General features: G+C 41.5%; 1 protein-coding gene across 1 annotated transcript in view; it reads right to left on the reverse strand.

The window, feature by feature from the left end:
- Window positions 1–284: 284 nt before the first annotated feature.
- The window catches only part of BACE2 (beta-secretase 2), a 278,687-nt gene continuing 262,032 nt past the window's right edge, over window positions 285–16,939 (reverse strand). Inside the window, exon 9 of the mRNA XM_085621229.1 lies at window positions 285–3,289. Within this exon, the coding sequence (XP_085477355.1) occupies window positions 3,048–3,289 (242 nt within the window). The 3' untranslated portion in view covers window positions 285–3,047. The remainder of the gene's footprint in view (window positions 3,290–16,939) is intronic.

A 16,939-nucleotide genomic window follows, 5' to 3' on the forward strand; every position in this document is an offset into this window, starting at 1 on the left:
GGCTGTAACACAAAGTTGAGGCTTCTGCTTGTCATCACAACACATTTCACCCACAGCCCTTCAGAGTTATTTTCTCAGTGCGTCTTTTCATTCACATGTTGCCAAATAAGCGCCCACAACAATGTGACACTGCTTTTCTTTTACTTTAGGGAGGTCAAGGTGCCCTGTTACACAAGAAATACTCTTTGTATGAATGTATATTTCTTAAAGGCAAATGCAAAGAAAAGGACAGCAATTTTAAATCATGTCATTACAACAATGGAGACAGTCTGCACACTTAAAAGTTCTAAGGCAACACGTTTAATAACTATTATTTCTAAAGCACTGACTGCCATGAACCAGTTTGTTTAAAAAAACAAAACAAAAAAACAGTTTACAGTAGTTGTAAGAGGACTTAAGCAGTCTTCTAAACGTGGAAAAACAGCACAGCGGTGGTCACGGTATCCGTGCTAGGTAAAAATGTTCAAACGCAACAGTTCAAAATGAATAATAAAACATTACTTCACAGACTACGGTTGACAGCAGCCCTCCAACTGGGTTTGTTGCTAATCAGAACAGAGATGGAGAGGGCATTATCTGAACCCTGGTTTCACCATTTCTAGATGTCTAGACTTGTGCGCTTGGGTAAAATCATCATTGTGGGTCAGATTTGCTTGATGATGCTGAATCTATTTTTTTCTAAAAAGAAACCTTCCCTTGTGTTCAGGTTCTTAATAGAAAATGGTGCTTAATCAAGGGGTTTCATCTCTGGCCAAAGCAACAATTCCTAAGGCTGCAGACCACACTATTTAGTGCGCCTATTACTGGAATTAGTGCGTGCCTAAACATATAGATAAGAGGTTATAGGAAGACCTATTGTAGCTGGTAATGGATGACATTTCAAGTACCACCACAACTATTTCTGCAAAAATGTAATGGTCAGGTTCCAACAGTCGCTGAACTAGTGCAAGTCGGGGGGTGGGGGGGGGGGGGGGAGTCTGGGAAGTTTAGCCTTCCTTATCCACATATGACACATGCGTCCGACAATAAATCTCAACCAAATATACATTTGTTAGAAAGGAGGCTAAGACGTTGAAGCAAGTAGAATGTTTCAGTTCAGATGAATTTTGCGCTGCCCATAAAAAATAATGCCCCTCAGAAAGGCATGGGCTTTGGTTTTGGGAGCACAATACTATCCAGAAGTAAACTTGAGAGAATATGTTACAAACACACCCAAGTTTTCCCCTACTACATTTTTTGACTTTTGTCGTTTCTGAAATCAATTTGACAATGAAATCAACTAAACATGAGGAAAAAAACACAAGAAAATGGGCAAAGTGAGCTATTAAAAAGCTTCTAGGCCGGAGGCAGATGGGGATTGGGTGGGCATTGAAACCCAGAATAAAAGGTGACCATCTTTATTTAACATTACGTTTAAAAAAATTGAATAGGATTAGGCAAGGTGTCCAAGCGAGCTTTTGGATGGAATTGCTACTCCTAAAACCAAGAAACCATGTGTGTAAATGCACTCAACAACTGGCAATGAATGCCATTTACCATTCAGTGGCATTACATTGTGTCATAAGACAAAAAACACACAAATGTATTTCCTCAAGCGGTTCTACGACAGGTGGTTTATTAACATCAAAACAGAAAGCTACCCCCAGAGCTTTAGGAGGAACTGGAGCAACAAAGTGGCAATTATTTACCTTACTAATATTTATTTTAACATCCAAATACTCTAATTTAAGAGAAATCTGTAAGAGTTGCAAGGAGATACAGGGATGAATCCTCTACCTCCCCCACACACCCCTCAGTTCATTGGGCTGCATATACGTCCATATAGACTGAATGACGTAAAGTTACAACAGCCCTTTTATTAAGAAGCAGACAAAGCCAAAACATCTTTCCAAAATGTCCGACACCCATTTACTGGGTGTGCTGTTCCACTGTGTCGTGCATGTGCTGTTAACACACAGAATGCGCATTGTAGAATGCAGTTTTGATTTCGGAAAACGTTTCGTAACTATATATATTATTATTATTATTAAAGTAACAGGCACTTCCTGAGTTGGGATTTACATGGACAAAGGCTATTACACATTGGCTCCCATTAGAACGTAGTTGCCTGGATCGCCAATAAATCTACATTTGCCTAAGCTCATCATTAATAGTGCACAAAAAAGTCAGGGGATTTTGCCAAGAAACCCCCAGAAAATAAACTTTAAGGTCCAGTGTAAGATTGCCTTGTAAACATACCGCGTTGGGGAATTTTCCACAATCATGGCAGAATCCTCAACTAGAAGTAAGACTTTAGCCTAAATGAAACAAGTTGTCATAGTTTCTTTCTGTTCAGCACAATTAATTTCCACCCAGCACTAGGAAAACCTTCTTATACTGTACACGGGAATGTTAAGACCCAAGAACACACTGTGCAAGAAATACTCCATTAGAAGTTTTTGATTTGATACCAATTCCTTGATACCGGTTACGCAAGTTTTTCCCGAACTAATTCTATCTCATGCAGACCTGTGGTATATTTAATAACAAAGCTGCTTCGTCTTTATGGCACAGACAAACAATGTAAGACAATACACCATGTAAGACATAGGGGTAGTATTACAATGTTGACCAAACTTTCTGGTCAATATCTTTTCCAAGCCAAGCAGTATGTTGGGAAGTATTAGTGTAGGGCAGTCTATACCAATGGAGGAATCCAGAACATTAATTCTGAGAGAATCCCAATTGCATGTCAGAGGTAGTTATGTACAGACGCAGTAATTCAAACGCAGATAACCTTTTCATATGTAGGTTCTGAATGATACTGGAATGCTTGTCATTTGGAAGCCTACGGTGTCAAGGAACTAGCTGTACTTAAATCAGAGTATCAGGTTTCCACATATATTTACAAGAAAGAGGTCTTGATGTTGGGTGCAGTTAGACTGGGTGACATCCAGCTGCAAAACAAAGACTAAAGATTTTATAGTGTTAAAGAGCTCCAGTTGTTGTCCTTCTTCCTAGTTTTTTGGTGAGGTCATTGTACTCCGCTTCTCCAATACAGATTAGCTTCACTTCCAACGATTCTGTACCAATGAGGATGCATCGTTCACTTCACCATCCCGGTGATGTCGCCGTGGTAAAAGCAGCAGAATAACTAGTATGAGCAGAATGATTCCACACATTGCCATGAGGACATACGAGACGATCCACATGATGGGTTCACGAAAAAAGTTTGTAGACACGCAGCTGCTTGAAAAATCAGTTGTAGGGAAAGGACCAGCAATCTCGGATACTTGGCTGCCACCTACATCTGAAAAGGAACAAATCAAATATATATTGAACTAAAACCTTCAAATGAAAATATATATATCAATAAATGAATAATTTATCATGAATTAATAAGTGTTAAGCACAGAAAAATCATACATGACTAATAAACCAAGAAAACTAATGCATTACTTAAAATAATGTTGTTCTCTAAGACACAGATTCATATAAAACAAAAATTGAAACGCAAGGACCGAAACAAGGAAGCAGAGACAAAAATGTACATAAGATTACATAGTGCATCTACACTTTCCTTGAATTCTGCTACTAAAGTCAATTCATTACATTTCTATATTTCGATGCTCTATTTCAAACGTGTGCGTTACTATTTCTCTGCAGTTGCTGTAATTTTTGGAATGGAACAAACCTTGACAAATTGGCAATTTTAAAGCTTATAGCCATTTAAAAGAGGGGCCTAATTTCGGTCAATTAACAGTTGAGAGCAATGGTACAGAATCTACTGCTATGTATGCAAATGTCTACCTCCCATGATTGAAGTCATGGGTTACTTTTGAATGCGTCATCTTGCGGTCCTGCACGCAGAATTACTGGGAGGGTGTTGCTAATTGCTCAGATTTTTTGTGGCATCCATTTAGTTTAGGTCACCCTTCGAATAGGTGCTAATGGGCACTTTATTACTTTAACATAAATACTTATATATGGCAGGAAATGGATACAAGGTTAATCTTTGTAAAAGCCTATCAGTAAATACAGTCACAAAAATTGCTCCAAATGAGATGGGCGCCAAATAGAACACAGACACATAAAGCAATAAGCAAACTGCTAAGAAATTGCCTGAAGATAACAAAAGTGCTCGGTTCCACACAAAGTGCCAAGAAGTGGAGTAACCTGCATGCAACAGGATCACATACACAAAACTTCCATCACCATATCAAGTATCAGACAAATTTTCAGCAAACGAATCTTAGACAAAATAAACTAAAACTACCAAATCCATTTTCGTACAATCCCGTTATCAATCAAACATCCAGTGATACATTCTCATTTCATGTGGATTCCCTAGTATGAGTGATCACCATAAAGTACATAAAGCACTGCACACCTCTACGCCACAAAACGAGTGAGAACAGCAAGAAGTTCCACTGGGAAACATAACAGGACTGGCTAATTGCTGGACTTGTCAGCTATTCAACGTCCACAAACCTGTTGGGTGGAAGTCCTCTTTAATTTTATGGTACATTCTTTCTCACACTAGTCCCTACAGTTAAAAGCTCCTCCACATCATCCCTACCTTCTCAGAGGTAGTCCTAAAAACCATCAAACGTCAGAGCTGCTGCTTTGCAGAATGGTGCCACAGATGGTATACTCTTTAAGCACACCATCATGGTTTCAGAGTTTGGGGGGGGGGGGGTGGTATCATGTTAAGAATCTGCCTCCAACCAGAAAAGGAAATCTCATCTTTTATTGTAATCCTAGAGGATGAAGCACGTCTGTGGTGCTTTGCTAATCCCCCAGATTTTGTAGATGAGATTGTGACCTCACCAGTCATTAAAGTACAGAAAGACTGATGTTCTGCTGCGCGTCTAACACTGGTTCCCATTTCATAAACAGTCTGGACAGTCAACTTCAAGTAAAGAAAGAGCACATGAGGCTGGTCGGGGTTCATGCTTATATTAGATCTGTAAATGAAAAAATGCATTCTCCCTGTCCAGAGATACCGGTTAATCTCCTTGCATCGATACTGGAGCAAAGGCGTGCATAATTCTTTTGAGGCAGCAGTTCACCCATTGAGGTCTGGCAGTGGTGCACATCCTATGGCCTTTTGATACTGTGACGGAACCTAAAGGAAATATATTCTTTGATCCCCTTAGAGCAAGTGCCATCCACAATACTAATTTCTGTAAAATATTTCAGCCCTCCTCATCCTGGTGGTGCTAACTAGAGGTACTCAACCCAGAGTCTTGATAGTATTCAGGCCCTCTTCTCAAAGGGTAGTTTCCCAAAAGTTAAGAAAGGAGTATAACTGCACACAATCACTGCAGCATGCAGGAAGATAGATACAACTTGCATAAGCCTCTGTTTGGGTTCAATGGGCTGCTTCAAAATGGTCTCTATGGTTGATGTACATAAAGGCTGGAATTCTAGCCTTTAACAAGATGACCCAGCTGTGTCTGGCCATAAAATGCTGCGACCCAACCTTGAAATTGTTTGCAAAAAATTACTATTCTCCATTAGACTTCTGGGAGTAAGCCGGATGATCTCACAAAGGACATACTGCAAGGAGGCTCTCCATCTGCTATTTTTCTGACTACCATGACAGCTGAGGCAGTGAACTCCCTCTTCTAAGAGACTGAGCTTCCACAATATGTTAGTCTGGCAAAAACTAGACAAGTTGACAGAGACCAGTCATCCTTGGAGAACAGTTTAGTAAGAATGATTCTCATGCTGGCAACCTCTTTGGGAAAATACATTTTCCCAGAGAATTGACCTGCTAAGTCATGCCTTCAGGTGGTGCTGCTGTTCTTGTACTCGTGCTGCAGAACAGGCTACAGGGAGCGATCCTTGCTAAAATCTCAGATTTTGACCGGTCATACTTTTTTGTTGGGCGCGGGTTAAATCATGGTCAGTACAGGTGCAAAAGACACATACACCGCAGGGTTCCTTCCACCCTGCATCACAGGAACCATTACCGTGGCAACCAAGGGGTAGGTGGTGTACTAAAGATGAAACCTATGCCTGGAGGATAAGGTGGAAAATGAATGCTACATTTGCCAGAAGTAAATCAGTGATGCCCTTCAGTTCCTCACGATTGCCTGCATCACCTTCCTTCACTCATCATCATCACAAAAGCCAAAGCATAATTCCAAACTTTTACCTGGGACTATCACACAACCATCCTATGAGAAACCTAGGTTATGGAATCAACATGTATTTAAACCTATTGTTGGCTGCAAAGTACATCACAACCTTGAATTACCAAAGAGTTAGAACTTCAGCAAAAATTGCTGTTCTCTGTATTGCCTCGGTTTGAACACTTTTTACCAAAACTGATGCTCAAAAATATGTTGCTGTATGTGTGATATTGAATAAACCATTATCTGCATGGAACCATAGACATAGTCTACAGAAATTGTTTGGTTTGATTACTATCACATAGCTTCAAATTGTTAAAGAAATACTGAGCCTTATTTTAAATAATAAAGTCATACTTGCGTAAAGACAATTTTAAAAATGCTACTGTTTATTTGGTTAACTCCAGGTGAACTTCATGATTCTGATTTCCCTCGTCCCTCCCAACCCTCCCATATCTCCATCTCGCCCAATCATAAAAGGTGAAGGAATTCCCACATCTTTTCCCCAGGAAAAAAAAGTCAAGCTCCTTCCTTAACTTCTCCTCTATTTCTTCTCAAAGCGATCTGTTTTTACGATGAAGCCACTGAAGGAGAGGGTGGTTTGTGAGAACTGGGACAACTGAGGTGGGAACTGGATTGATGAAGGTTAGCAGTAAATGATCTGAGCATTATCTCTTTCCTTGCTTCCTCCCTGTCCTCAACTCTGATGTGCATCGAAGTGGCAGGTCTTTGCCTGGATTCCACAGACCCAACAAAGAAAACACCAGATTATGTAGGTGCATTATGGGATACTTTCTGCAGACTTTTTAACATGCCCACATGGTATGTATTTCCTCCTGTTCCCTCCCTCCCTCCCCCCACATCCCGCCTCCCCCAAGTGTAATGCTCCATATAGAATGCTCACTCTTGATTATGGGAACTATGAGAGGCATTTTTTAGGGGGAACTTGGTCATAGCTGTGGATGGAGGTTCTTTTCTTGTGGAATAAATCTTGTTTGAAGCTCAACATCCGATACCTTGCATTTCTTTCTTCGGGACTATTGGCAACTACATCATCAACTACACATGCCTGGACATTCCCGGTGTGAATAGGAAGAAACTTCAACATCTTTACCTTGATATCATTAGATTTACTTCACCGGTGTACTTTTCTTCTTTGATATACAATTTCTACACTCCTGCTCATTTACAGCGTTTTTACTGTTATATAGGTGCATCCAGCAAGTACCTGCTAGTGGATATGGACAGGTTATCCAGGTGGCCGGAGGTTGCTGTTACCAAAGAGTTTAATACCCAGGCGGTCATCAACTTTTTGCAAGGGATGGCAATCCCAACATTCAAGTCGAGGGAGATGGAGAAGTGTCTTGGTCACAGGGCCTTAATCATAAGAAGTGTGCTCTCTTTCATCCCAAAACCAATGGGATGGTGGAGAGGTTTAACAGGACTCTCAAGGAAACAATTCAAATTGCCAAGGGTGGTGGCGGTAGTTGGAATCCGGCAATAAAGAAAAGGGTGGAGGAATATAGATTTACCCCTCACCCCACCGCAGCGGTGAATCATTTTGTGATATTCAAAAAACGCAAGCCCTACACTGTTATTAACACCCCTTGGTTGGAAATGTACAGAAAGAATTCTTAAAGAGCATGTGAAGGAAGCAGGAGATGGACATGCAAATGAAGAGACAAGAGAATTAGGATAGTCGCAAAGTGCTGAAACCTTAGGATGTGTGTTTTAGAGATCTGGTAAAGATAAAATTACCAGAATGAGTATGAGGTGTCTCACGCTATAGTAAAATGTTCACGGTGACAAAATATTTTGAGGGGCTGCTAAAATGGATGATGGGCGCATTTGGAATTTCATCATAATCCTAAATCGTCCATCAATTCATCAATGAGTTTTTTTATTCACCATCTGTTAGGGGAAGTGGGGTGTGGTAATGTGTAGTTATTTCCAAAAGTCCTTTTTATAAGCCCACATGGTATGTTCTTCCCTTTATTCTCCCCCTGCTTTCCCCTTAAGTGTTAGTTTCTACAATCGAGTAAATATTCGATATAGAGCCTATGAGAGGCAGTTCCTAGGGGAAACATGGTGACCACTGTGGCTGGAGTTTCTTCTCTTGTGGAATAAATCTTGTTTGAAGCTCAGCATCTGCTACATTGCATTTCTTTATTTGGGACTATGGGCAACTACAGCACCAACTTCACACATTACATCTTATCTATGTGCACATATACGGATTTAATACTAATTATGCTTGTAGAAGACGTGTGTACACTTGAACAAACTCCAAAGCCCCACTCATAGTCAAATGGTAACATCACACTCATGAGATGCCCACAACCAGATTGCAGCAACTTCCCAAGAGGTAACCCCAATCTGGTCAAAGAACCACACAAGAGGTGCCCCCAGCCAGACTCAAGGAACCACCTATGATGCACCCTCAGCCAGCGCCAAGAACCAGCGGACGACTGACCTATTTTTCATGATCTTGCAAACAGGTGAGTAGCAGTCTGATTATGCCAAACTAATGAATCTCAACTTTGGTGAATGGTAAATAATGTAAACATTCATTTTTATGGAAATCAAATGGTTCTCTAAGCAAAAATGTACCACACAGTATAAAATATCCAGTCTGACATGGAGGAAAAACTTTCCAAAAGTAAAGCCTAAATTAAAAAGAAATAAAGGCAAAAATAAAAAAGAAAATTGGTAGAGAGTTTGGTTAAAAATAAAAAATAATTGGATAGTCTGTCTATTTGTACCATGATCTGTGGAGGAAGGAGTAACAGGGGCCGTATTAAAGAACACAAGATAAGAAAAGCAAAGAGGATTTCAAGAGTGAGGGCAAGTTAAAAAAAAAAAGCATCAATAGTGAAGGACTAGGAGGAGAGAATGGGAGGGGTTTTGAAGAGTTTGCCAGTTGGGGGTCTGCCCCAGATTAGAACTATGAACGTGAGGATAAAGTCAATGCCAGAGGAAAGTTTATCTGCAGGGGTTAAGAGGCCAAAACAAGATGGTTAAAAAGGCACAAAAATGATTATAGTGATGGGAGAAGGGTGTGGGGAAGAAAGAAAGCCCCTAAAATGTGTGGAAGAACAGAGATTGGAAAAAAAGAATACAAGTATCGGACCTGCCTACACATCCCAGGATCTATGTTATGGAAACATAAATGCAGAAGCAGCAATATCCTGGACTTGAAAGGCTTTCGAAGGTCCAATTTAACAGTCTTGCGAATGTCATGTTTGAAAATATTTGTGGAAATAAATTTGACAAATTATTCATCACATCAGGATTTCACAAGTCAGTTTTGCATCCAGATCACATATTGTAACCAGGGGACTATCAATGTGTGGACCCAGATTGGTGCACAGTGAGCTCTTAGGGTAGTTCCTGAAAGCCAAAGGAATTGAATTTAAGGGCCTAACAAACCCATTACCTCCCGATTTATGCCTTGTGACTGAAAAGTAGACAAATGAAGGCCACACACCCGAATAATCGTGGAAGGAACCAAGCTCCAGTACAGACCTCATCACTAGAGCCCAGTCTGTTCGTTACCCATGTCAACAACTTCAGTTGTTTGTAAGAGTGAGTTCAAAGGATAGGTCTCCACAGAAAATATATCGACTCATAACATCCACTTTTACCTTGCTGCCAGTTGATTTGGCGATGGGAACCATTTAATGTGATGCCAGAAGGGGCTGGCAAAATCCATCTTGAATTTTAATTCAGACCACTGGCATCTGTAGAGGCAGGGCTTGAAGGAGGTACCACTATTCCAAGACATCCTGAATCTACTTTGTGACCACAAGCAGCACCTCAGAATCCAAAAGGGTGAGTGTGGGGTGAGGAGGAGGATGTCATAACCACAGCTTATCTGCGGATACGCTATTCATATGGGAGTCTACTCCCAGTTAGGGAGTCAAGAAATAAACGTCAAACTAGCATGCCATTGGCCAAAGCTTTTCTCATCTGATAAATTCCTGGTAGTATCTCCTTCAGCTTTAATACACTTGCATAAGAGATAAAAACTACCAATTTAAGGGTTCTGAAACTTCCCCCAAAGAAAAGCCAGATCATGTATTGGTAGGTGGGAGACTTAAGTCGTCAACTTTAACTCGTGCCCTAAGGTAACCATAACTTGCGCCCCCGCCATCCCCAGTTTTCTCATCAATAACTTAATTGCAAATGTTGCAGTGATATCAATGATGTCTTAGAAGATGTCGTGAGTGATGTAATAAAATATTACATTACTTTAAATAAAAATAAAAAACAATCACAGAAAAAAAACAAAGATTAAAGTAATTTTATTAAAAATTCTATGAAGAAGGGTTTTTGAGGGCCAGGGAATGAGGGCGCTCGGCTGTGTGACGCAACTTGTCACTATTAAAAAGTATTAGGATGGTGCTACTGGGAGAGGGGATAAGCCCTATAACCCCTCAGAAACGTTTGGGAAAAGGTTCTCACACTAACAATGTACATCCAAGTTCAGGCACACATCAAAGTAAATAAACAGTATGTATAGTCTCAACACCACTGGTGCAAATTAAATTCAACAATCCATGGAAAATGAAGAGAATGTTGCTTTGTCTTTTTTTCAGTGCTCAATTCGACCAAAACAAAACCAGCCGACACGTGTTTCGTCGCAGTATTTGTGATCCTCTTTACTACATATAGCCACAATCGCCTATTGGGCAGTGCAGCAGTGGGAACTTTCTACTAGCTGAGCTCATCATACAGTTTGAGAATAGACATGATTGAGATCTTTTCTTTCACCATTAGCGTCCCTGTTGACCTTCCATTTCATGATTCCCCCTCCCCCCCCACTTTTTTGATCTCAGCCTTTCGTACATTGCTAGTTACCACTTTAATGGATACAGCCCAGCCGGGTTGGAATTATCACCAGCAAAGCGGTAAGCGCTCTCCTGGTCCTTCATTTTCCCATATTTGGTTAAAAATTTGAAAATTTTACACCTAGATACTTACAAATCTGCTTTCTTTCTTCCCATTCTCTTTGCCAATATTTTTTCTCCTTTGTTTCTTTCTCCAAGCATTTTCCTCTACTTTTCTCTAGATTACAAAGACCTTTCTCTTCTACATTCAGGTACAATACTAGCTCTGTTTACCTGTTAAGGTTGTATTATTTAATTGATTCAGCATTACCCTTTTTGAGTATTTTTTACGTTTTATCGTTAGGAATGAGAACTACTTGACTTATTAGAATTTGGCCATATGATTGGAGCCTTGTAAATGCTAGGTGTTGATATGTAGGAATGGTGTATGTGCATGTCACTATAGAGACACCACTGACCCTGTCACATTTAAATGACTATGTTTCCTGAAACCACAAACGTCTATGTGTAGTGTCTAATCTTTGGAATTGTAACCTTTTTTTCGCACGATCTTTCGGTGAAGAGGGTTTCCACTGGTTGCAATGCTTAAGTCACAAATAAGAAAGTAATACGCTTTCCATATGTACTTTTATAATGTATTATACACATCATTTGTATCTTTCCCAGCCCTGATGAAGTCACGGAACTATTTTCAAATATGACGAAACACGTGTCGGCTGGTTTTGTTTTGGTCGAATTGAACACTGAATAAAAGACAAAGCAACATTCTCTTCATTTTCCATGGATTGTTGAATTAATTTGCACCAGTGGTGTAGAGACTATACATACTGTTTATTTACTTTGATGTGTGTCTGGACTTGGATGTACATAAAGTAATTTTATAGTTAGGTGAAATGTTCAGTAACAAGGTAACGTTTTAAACTTTCGAACTCGTGCCCTAAGGTAACTATAACTTACACCCTCGCCATGCACTGCTAATTACCCCACATATTACTATACGTGTAGCCAAACCCCCGCCATGCACAGTCTTTAGCCGTGCGTGCCGGTGGGTTGGCCTCAGGCCCTCACCCATGTCCTAGCCCAGTGCGCAACCCTTCCAAGGCAAGGGCCTTTGGCCGTGCATAACAGGGGGATGGCCACCGGGCCTGGACACAAGGCAGTCAATCTCTTGCTGCACAGGGCCGAGGGCAGGCCCTGTGGCACGCCCCCAACAGGCAGCCAACTCCTTGCCTTGTACGGCATTTGGGGGTGTGTGTAGTGGGGGTTGGCTACAGGGCCTGGCTGCAACCCACCTGAAAGCAGAAAGTTGCACCACCCCCCCAAACCGGCTGCCAACCCTACGCCACGCACAGGCTTTGGCAATGCAGCATAGGGTTGGCCCAAGGGACCCCATCACTCCGGGCCAAAATATATATTAAGGGGAGGGCGGCATGCAGTCCTCCTACCAAAGCCTTAATATGCCACAGGGACCCCCATCTCCCGGGGTCAAATTCAACAAAAAAAAGGAGAAGGAGGCTACATAGTCCCCTCCCAGAGCCTTTATAGGTTCTGGGATCCATTCTCCCAGGGCTGAACTCTAAGGGGAGTTGGGCATGTGGCCCATTCCCTATGCCCCAGGGGCCAAAGCCAAGTAAAACAGGGGAGGGGCTTGCAGACCCCCTCCCTGAGCCTTCTTGAGCCCTGGAGACCCCCTTTTCCTTGGGCCAAACAAAATAAAACAGGGGAGAAGGCATGCAGCTCCTCCTCCCGAGCCTTACTAGACCAAGGGAACCCATCCCCGGGGCCAAAATAAAAGGGGAGACAAGCTTCTCCTCCAGGGACCGCATCCAATATAGGTGAGTGCTCCGGTGCCCACCCGGGGTAGCCACCGACCAACATGTTGGGGCACTTAGGGAGAGCCCCAGGGCCTCCGCCAGGTCTCCTCATGGTGCTGTAGCCAGCATTGCTCACATTCGGAGGGAGCAGCTGCTTTTTTAATGCTCCCTACAGGCAGGAGCAATATGTGTTTTGTTTCAAAAACAGTACACAAGTCTGCCCCCAGCAGGCGGAAGTATTTTTAAAACTCCTGTTTGGCAGGAGTAGAGTTACTGTTTGCTCCTGTTTGGCAGGATATTAAAAAAAGCACCCTCCCGACGAGAGCAACCGCATGTATCCCTGCTCCTCTTCGTTTTTTTGTTGTTTTTTTAAAAGACTTGGCGCTGAGGCCTAAGTCCTAAGATGGCTTCTACCACTTCCTGGTTGATGTGGGGGCAGCCCACTCAGATCTCAGCAGGAGATCTGTTGGATATGCAGAGGCTCCACGTCCTAGATATACAATTTTTGTGAGCATTAATTGCTCTAAAACTTTTGAACAGTTTTAGATCAAGCCACAAAAAGCATTGGTAATGCACTGGTTTCACCTATGTAATGAATAAAGAGCTGTTTTCATCAATCATTGTCTAGGAGTAGGAAAGAGCTCCCTGAAAACACTGGCGTGGAGAGGATGTGGTGCATCGTCCAGAGCTGCTGACTCAAGAGCTGGGGATCCCGGTTCAAGTCTCGGGGATGCCATGCAACATCCTCTGATTCTATGCAAATCACTTAATTTCCCCGGGTGATAAATTGCATAAATATGCAAGATAAAAGGCAAAGCTTTATGGAAATATAGTTCCACCAAAGCAGATGTTAACAGTATTTCAGCAGTGGGAAACTGATGAGAAAAAGACTAGCAACAAGCATTGGTATAGCAGGAAAATATGCTACAGCCAATAGAAATGGAGGAAAAGTAAGTGGCACGCACAGGAACCAATGAGAAGCCAAGAAAGAGGAGGCAGGAAGCAAGTCCCTTTATAGTTTATATTAAAAATAATCGATTTCTCAAGCACAGTGTAAGCGCTGTGCAGGCAACTTAAAAAGCACACTTTCAGGATCAAGATCTAGCTTTCTGCCAAATTTGGTGAGAAAATGAATGGGAAAACCAGGTTTTGCCCACCACCCCCTTTTCTCAGCCCCTGCCTCACTGATCATTCCAAAGCTTTCCATGCGTAAACTAGTCAAATAGTAGGACATTTTTAGAATGTTTTGTGGAGATTTGTCAAACGGCGCCAACGTTTTTAGGAACACGAAAAATGCATTTCCTGTCAACTGCCACTGGCAAATATTATAAATATATATTTTATGCTAGCGAATTCCCAAAAATATACATTTTAAAAATGTTCTACAGGTTGACAAAATGGTACTTTACACTTTTTCAGATGTGAAATAGTTGCAACAAATTCTCTTTTCAAACCACCCGAGTTTCACTATGTAACAACTCTGCCATCTTGTGGTATTTTAGAAGATTACACCAAATGCTGCTTAGCATCTGAATACTTCTGAAAGTGATAAACTTTTTATAAGACAGCTAGAATGGTGAGCAAAAGGAGCTACGGGATGACGCTTGGGAAAAATTGGAGGCATCGAGAAGTAAAGACAGCAAGGCATTCTGGCGGGTAGCAATTACCCCCTTCCTAGAGTACGAGGGAGGCCCCTCCCTCTCTTGACACCCACATAGACGAATCCGCCTGGCTCTCACTTAAAGAGTATTTTGAACGTGGGGAAGGATAGAGCTACAAATCAACTGGATGACTCGCCGATCGTCCACTGGGGAAATGGAGTTCTCCATAGAGGAAATTGATCTTGCCCTCTCCCAATCGCCAGCCTCAAAGGATGCAGGGCCAGATGTGGTCCCTCTGGATATTTTCCTTACACAAAGATTTATGGATCCTGCTATTGACACAAGTTTTTAATGCAGTTTCCAAAACGGGACCTCCAGTATCCTGGAAACAATTGGTGATCATTATATAAGAAAGGTGACCCCATGAATCCAGCAAATTATTGCCCAATTTCACAACAGCGCAGGTATGTTTTTATACATTTATACTGAAAGTCACTACTTCACAAGGGACATTACAGATAAGAACATATATTTTCTTTAAATAGTACCACGACTTAACCCTGTGTGTGTAGAATATAATATATATATATATATATATATTACCTACTGGCGGTCGCCAGTAGGTAGTTATAGTTAGGACCACGTTTCCATAGGAAAACCTCAACATTCTATTTTGAATAAGTTTGGCGCCGGTCGACGAATCCTCGCGAATTTCTCAAAATAGGTGGGGCGCTACGCTCCGCTCCTACCCTGAAAGTCTCGGGGGGATCCGTCAAGCGGGGGCTGAGATAAAAGGGGGGTCCCAAAATGCGTTTTTCACATGCATTTTTCCATAGGACCTTTAGAACGAGCTACAGCCCGAACGGCTGAACAGAATTACTCAAAATTTGGCAGAGAGGTAGTCCCTAGGTCAAGGAAGTGCCTTTTGTAGGTTTGGTGTAAATCTGTTCAGTAGATTCTGAGAAAATAGCCTTTAAATCAATATATATATCTGAGCCCGCTTACGGTACGCTTACGGTACGCTTACGGTAAGCGTACGGTGGCGTGCGCGAGCGCGATTCTGATTGGCTCTTAGATCTTAGTAAACATTCGAATCGGCCGAAACCAGGAAGCGGTGGCCGCCATTTTGTGTATTTCACTCTGAAAAAAAAGAGTGAAAACAAGGAAAGGGGGCAATGAGGAGAGTTACAGACCCCCTAACATTTGTAAGGGGGTCAAAGAAGGACAGAAAAGTACAAAAAAAACATTTATTGATTTTAAAAAAAATCACGGGGTACGCGTACGGTAAGCTTACGGTAAGCGTACGGTAAAAAAAATAAAAATAAATAAATGAAAAGCAGATTTAAGAGTTTAGAAATTAGGGAGCTCTAAAAAGAGCTGTTGTGTTTATGAAGTCATTTTTTTAGTGGTACCTACAAGTAAGTACCGATGCAGAGTCTAAGGTTCAAGAGGAAGACTCTGTTCCCTTCATCATTGAAGTGCACACCATCTCCTCTATAAATGTCTTGCATGTCATAACGCAAGTTGTTGTGGTAAATGGCACCCATACCATAGTCACGGAGGAAAGCAGAAACAGATTTGTTGACGTGCTTTCTTGCTTTGTCAATCTGTGGACAGAAATGATTGGACCAGTTCCATTTTTGCCTTTGGCATATGTTGGAAAACACAAAGGCAGTTTTAGGGAAAAGTGTAAACAGTTGTGCAAAGGTGTCCTTCATAAGCATTTCCAGACCTACCCCAGTCAAAGTGCCTAGGTCATTGCCACCACAGTGCACTATTATGAGGTCAGGGTGTTGGATTTGAATGAAGGATTTCACCAATGGCATCAATTGGTGCCACTTTAACCCTCTCTGACCAATCCATTTAATGTCTACATTTGGCAAAGCAAGGTCTCTCACCATACCTGTTTTCTCTGCAAACTTTTCACTCCAGAAGACATAGCTGTGCCCTACAATCCACACTGTGAACATCTTCAAAGGAGAACTGGATGCACTCAGGAGGTGTCTTTCAGTAGAATGGCAATATGAAAAGAAAGACAGTTTGGAAATGGAGGCATACATATTTTTTTCAAAACAAAAAGAACTGATTGGCTGTTTCATACCATTCTAGAATAAAAACTAGGCTGTATGTGTAAATTAATAGAAGCATTTTTTGTATTGGTAAAAAAAAATGTGTAACCAAAGAACAGTACTATGGATTTGCTGTTAGGTTTGAAAAGTCAAGCACTCTTGCTCTGTGGAATTGAAACATTGTTTGGCGAACTTCTGACCTAACTCAACACAGCAGTGTTCCATGAGCTGTTGCTATGGTAGCAGGCAGAAGTCAAGTTGGGGGAAGGGTACTAGGCAGAAGTCAAGTTGGGGGAAGGGTACTTTTGGAAAAGGGTTGGTTTTCAACCAATAGAAATGTGTGATTACATTTGAAAAAAAGGGGGAAGCACTGAGATTTGAAACTTACAAGTATATGTGTGGAAAAATAGAGGGAAAGTTTGCCATTATCTGGTTCTGCTGAGAGGAGAGAGGTGAACACAACAGAGATCCTGGCTCTGATAATCT

The sequence above is a fragment of the Triturus cristatus genome, chromosome 8 (assembly GCF_964204655.1).
Source record: "Triturus cristatus chromosome 8, aTriCri1.1, whole genome shotgun sequence".
Lineage (NCBI taxonomy): Eukaryota > Metazoa > Chordata > Amphibia > Caudata > Salamandridae > Triturus > Triturus cristatus.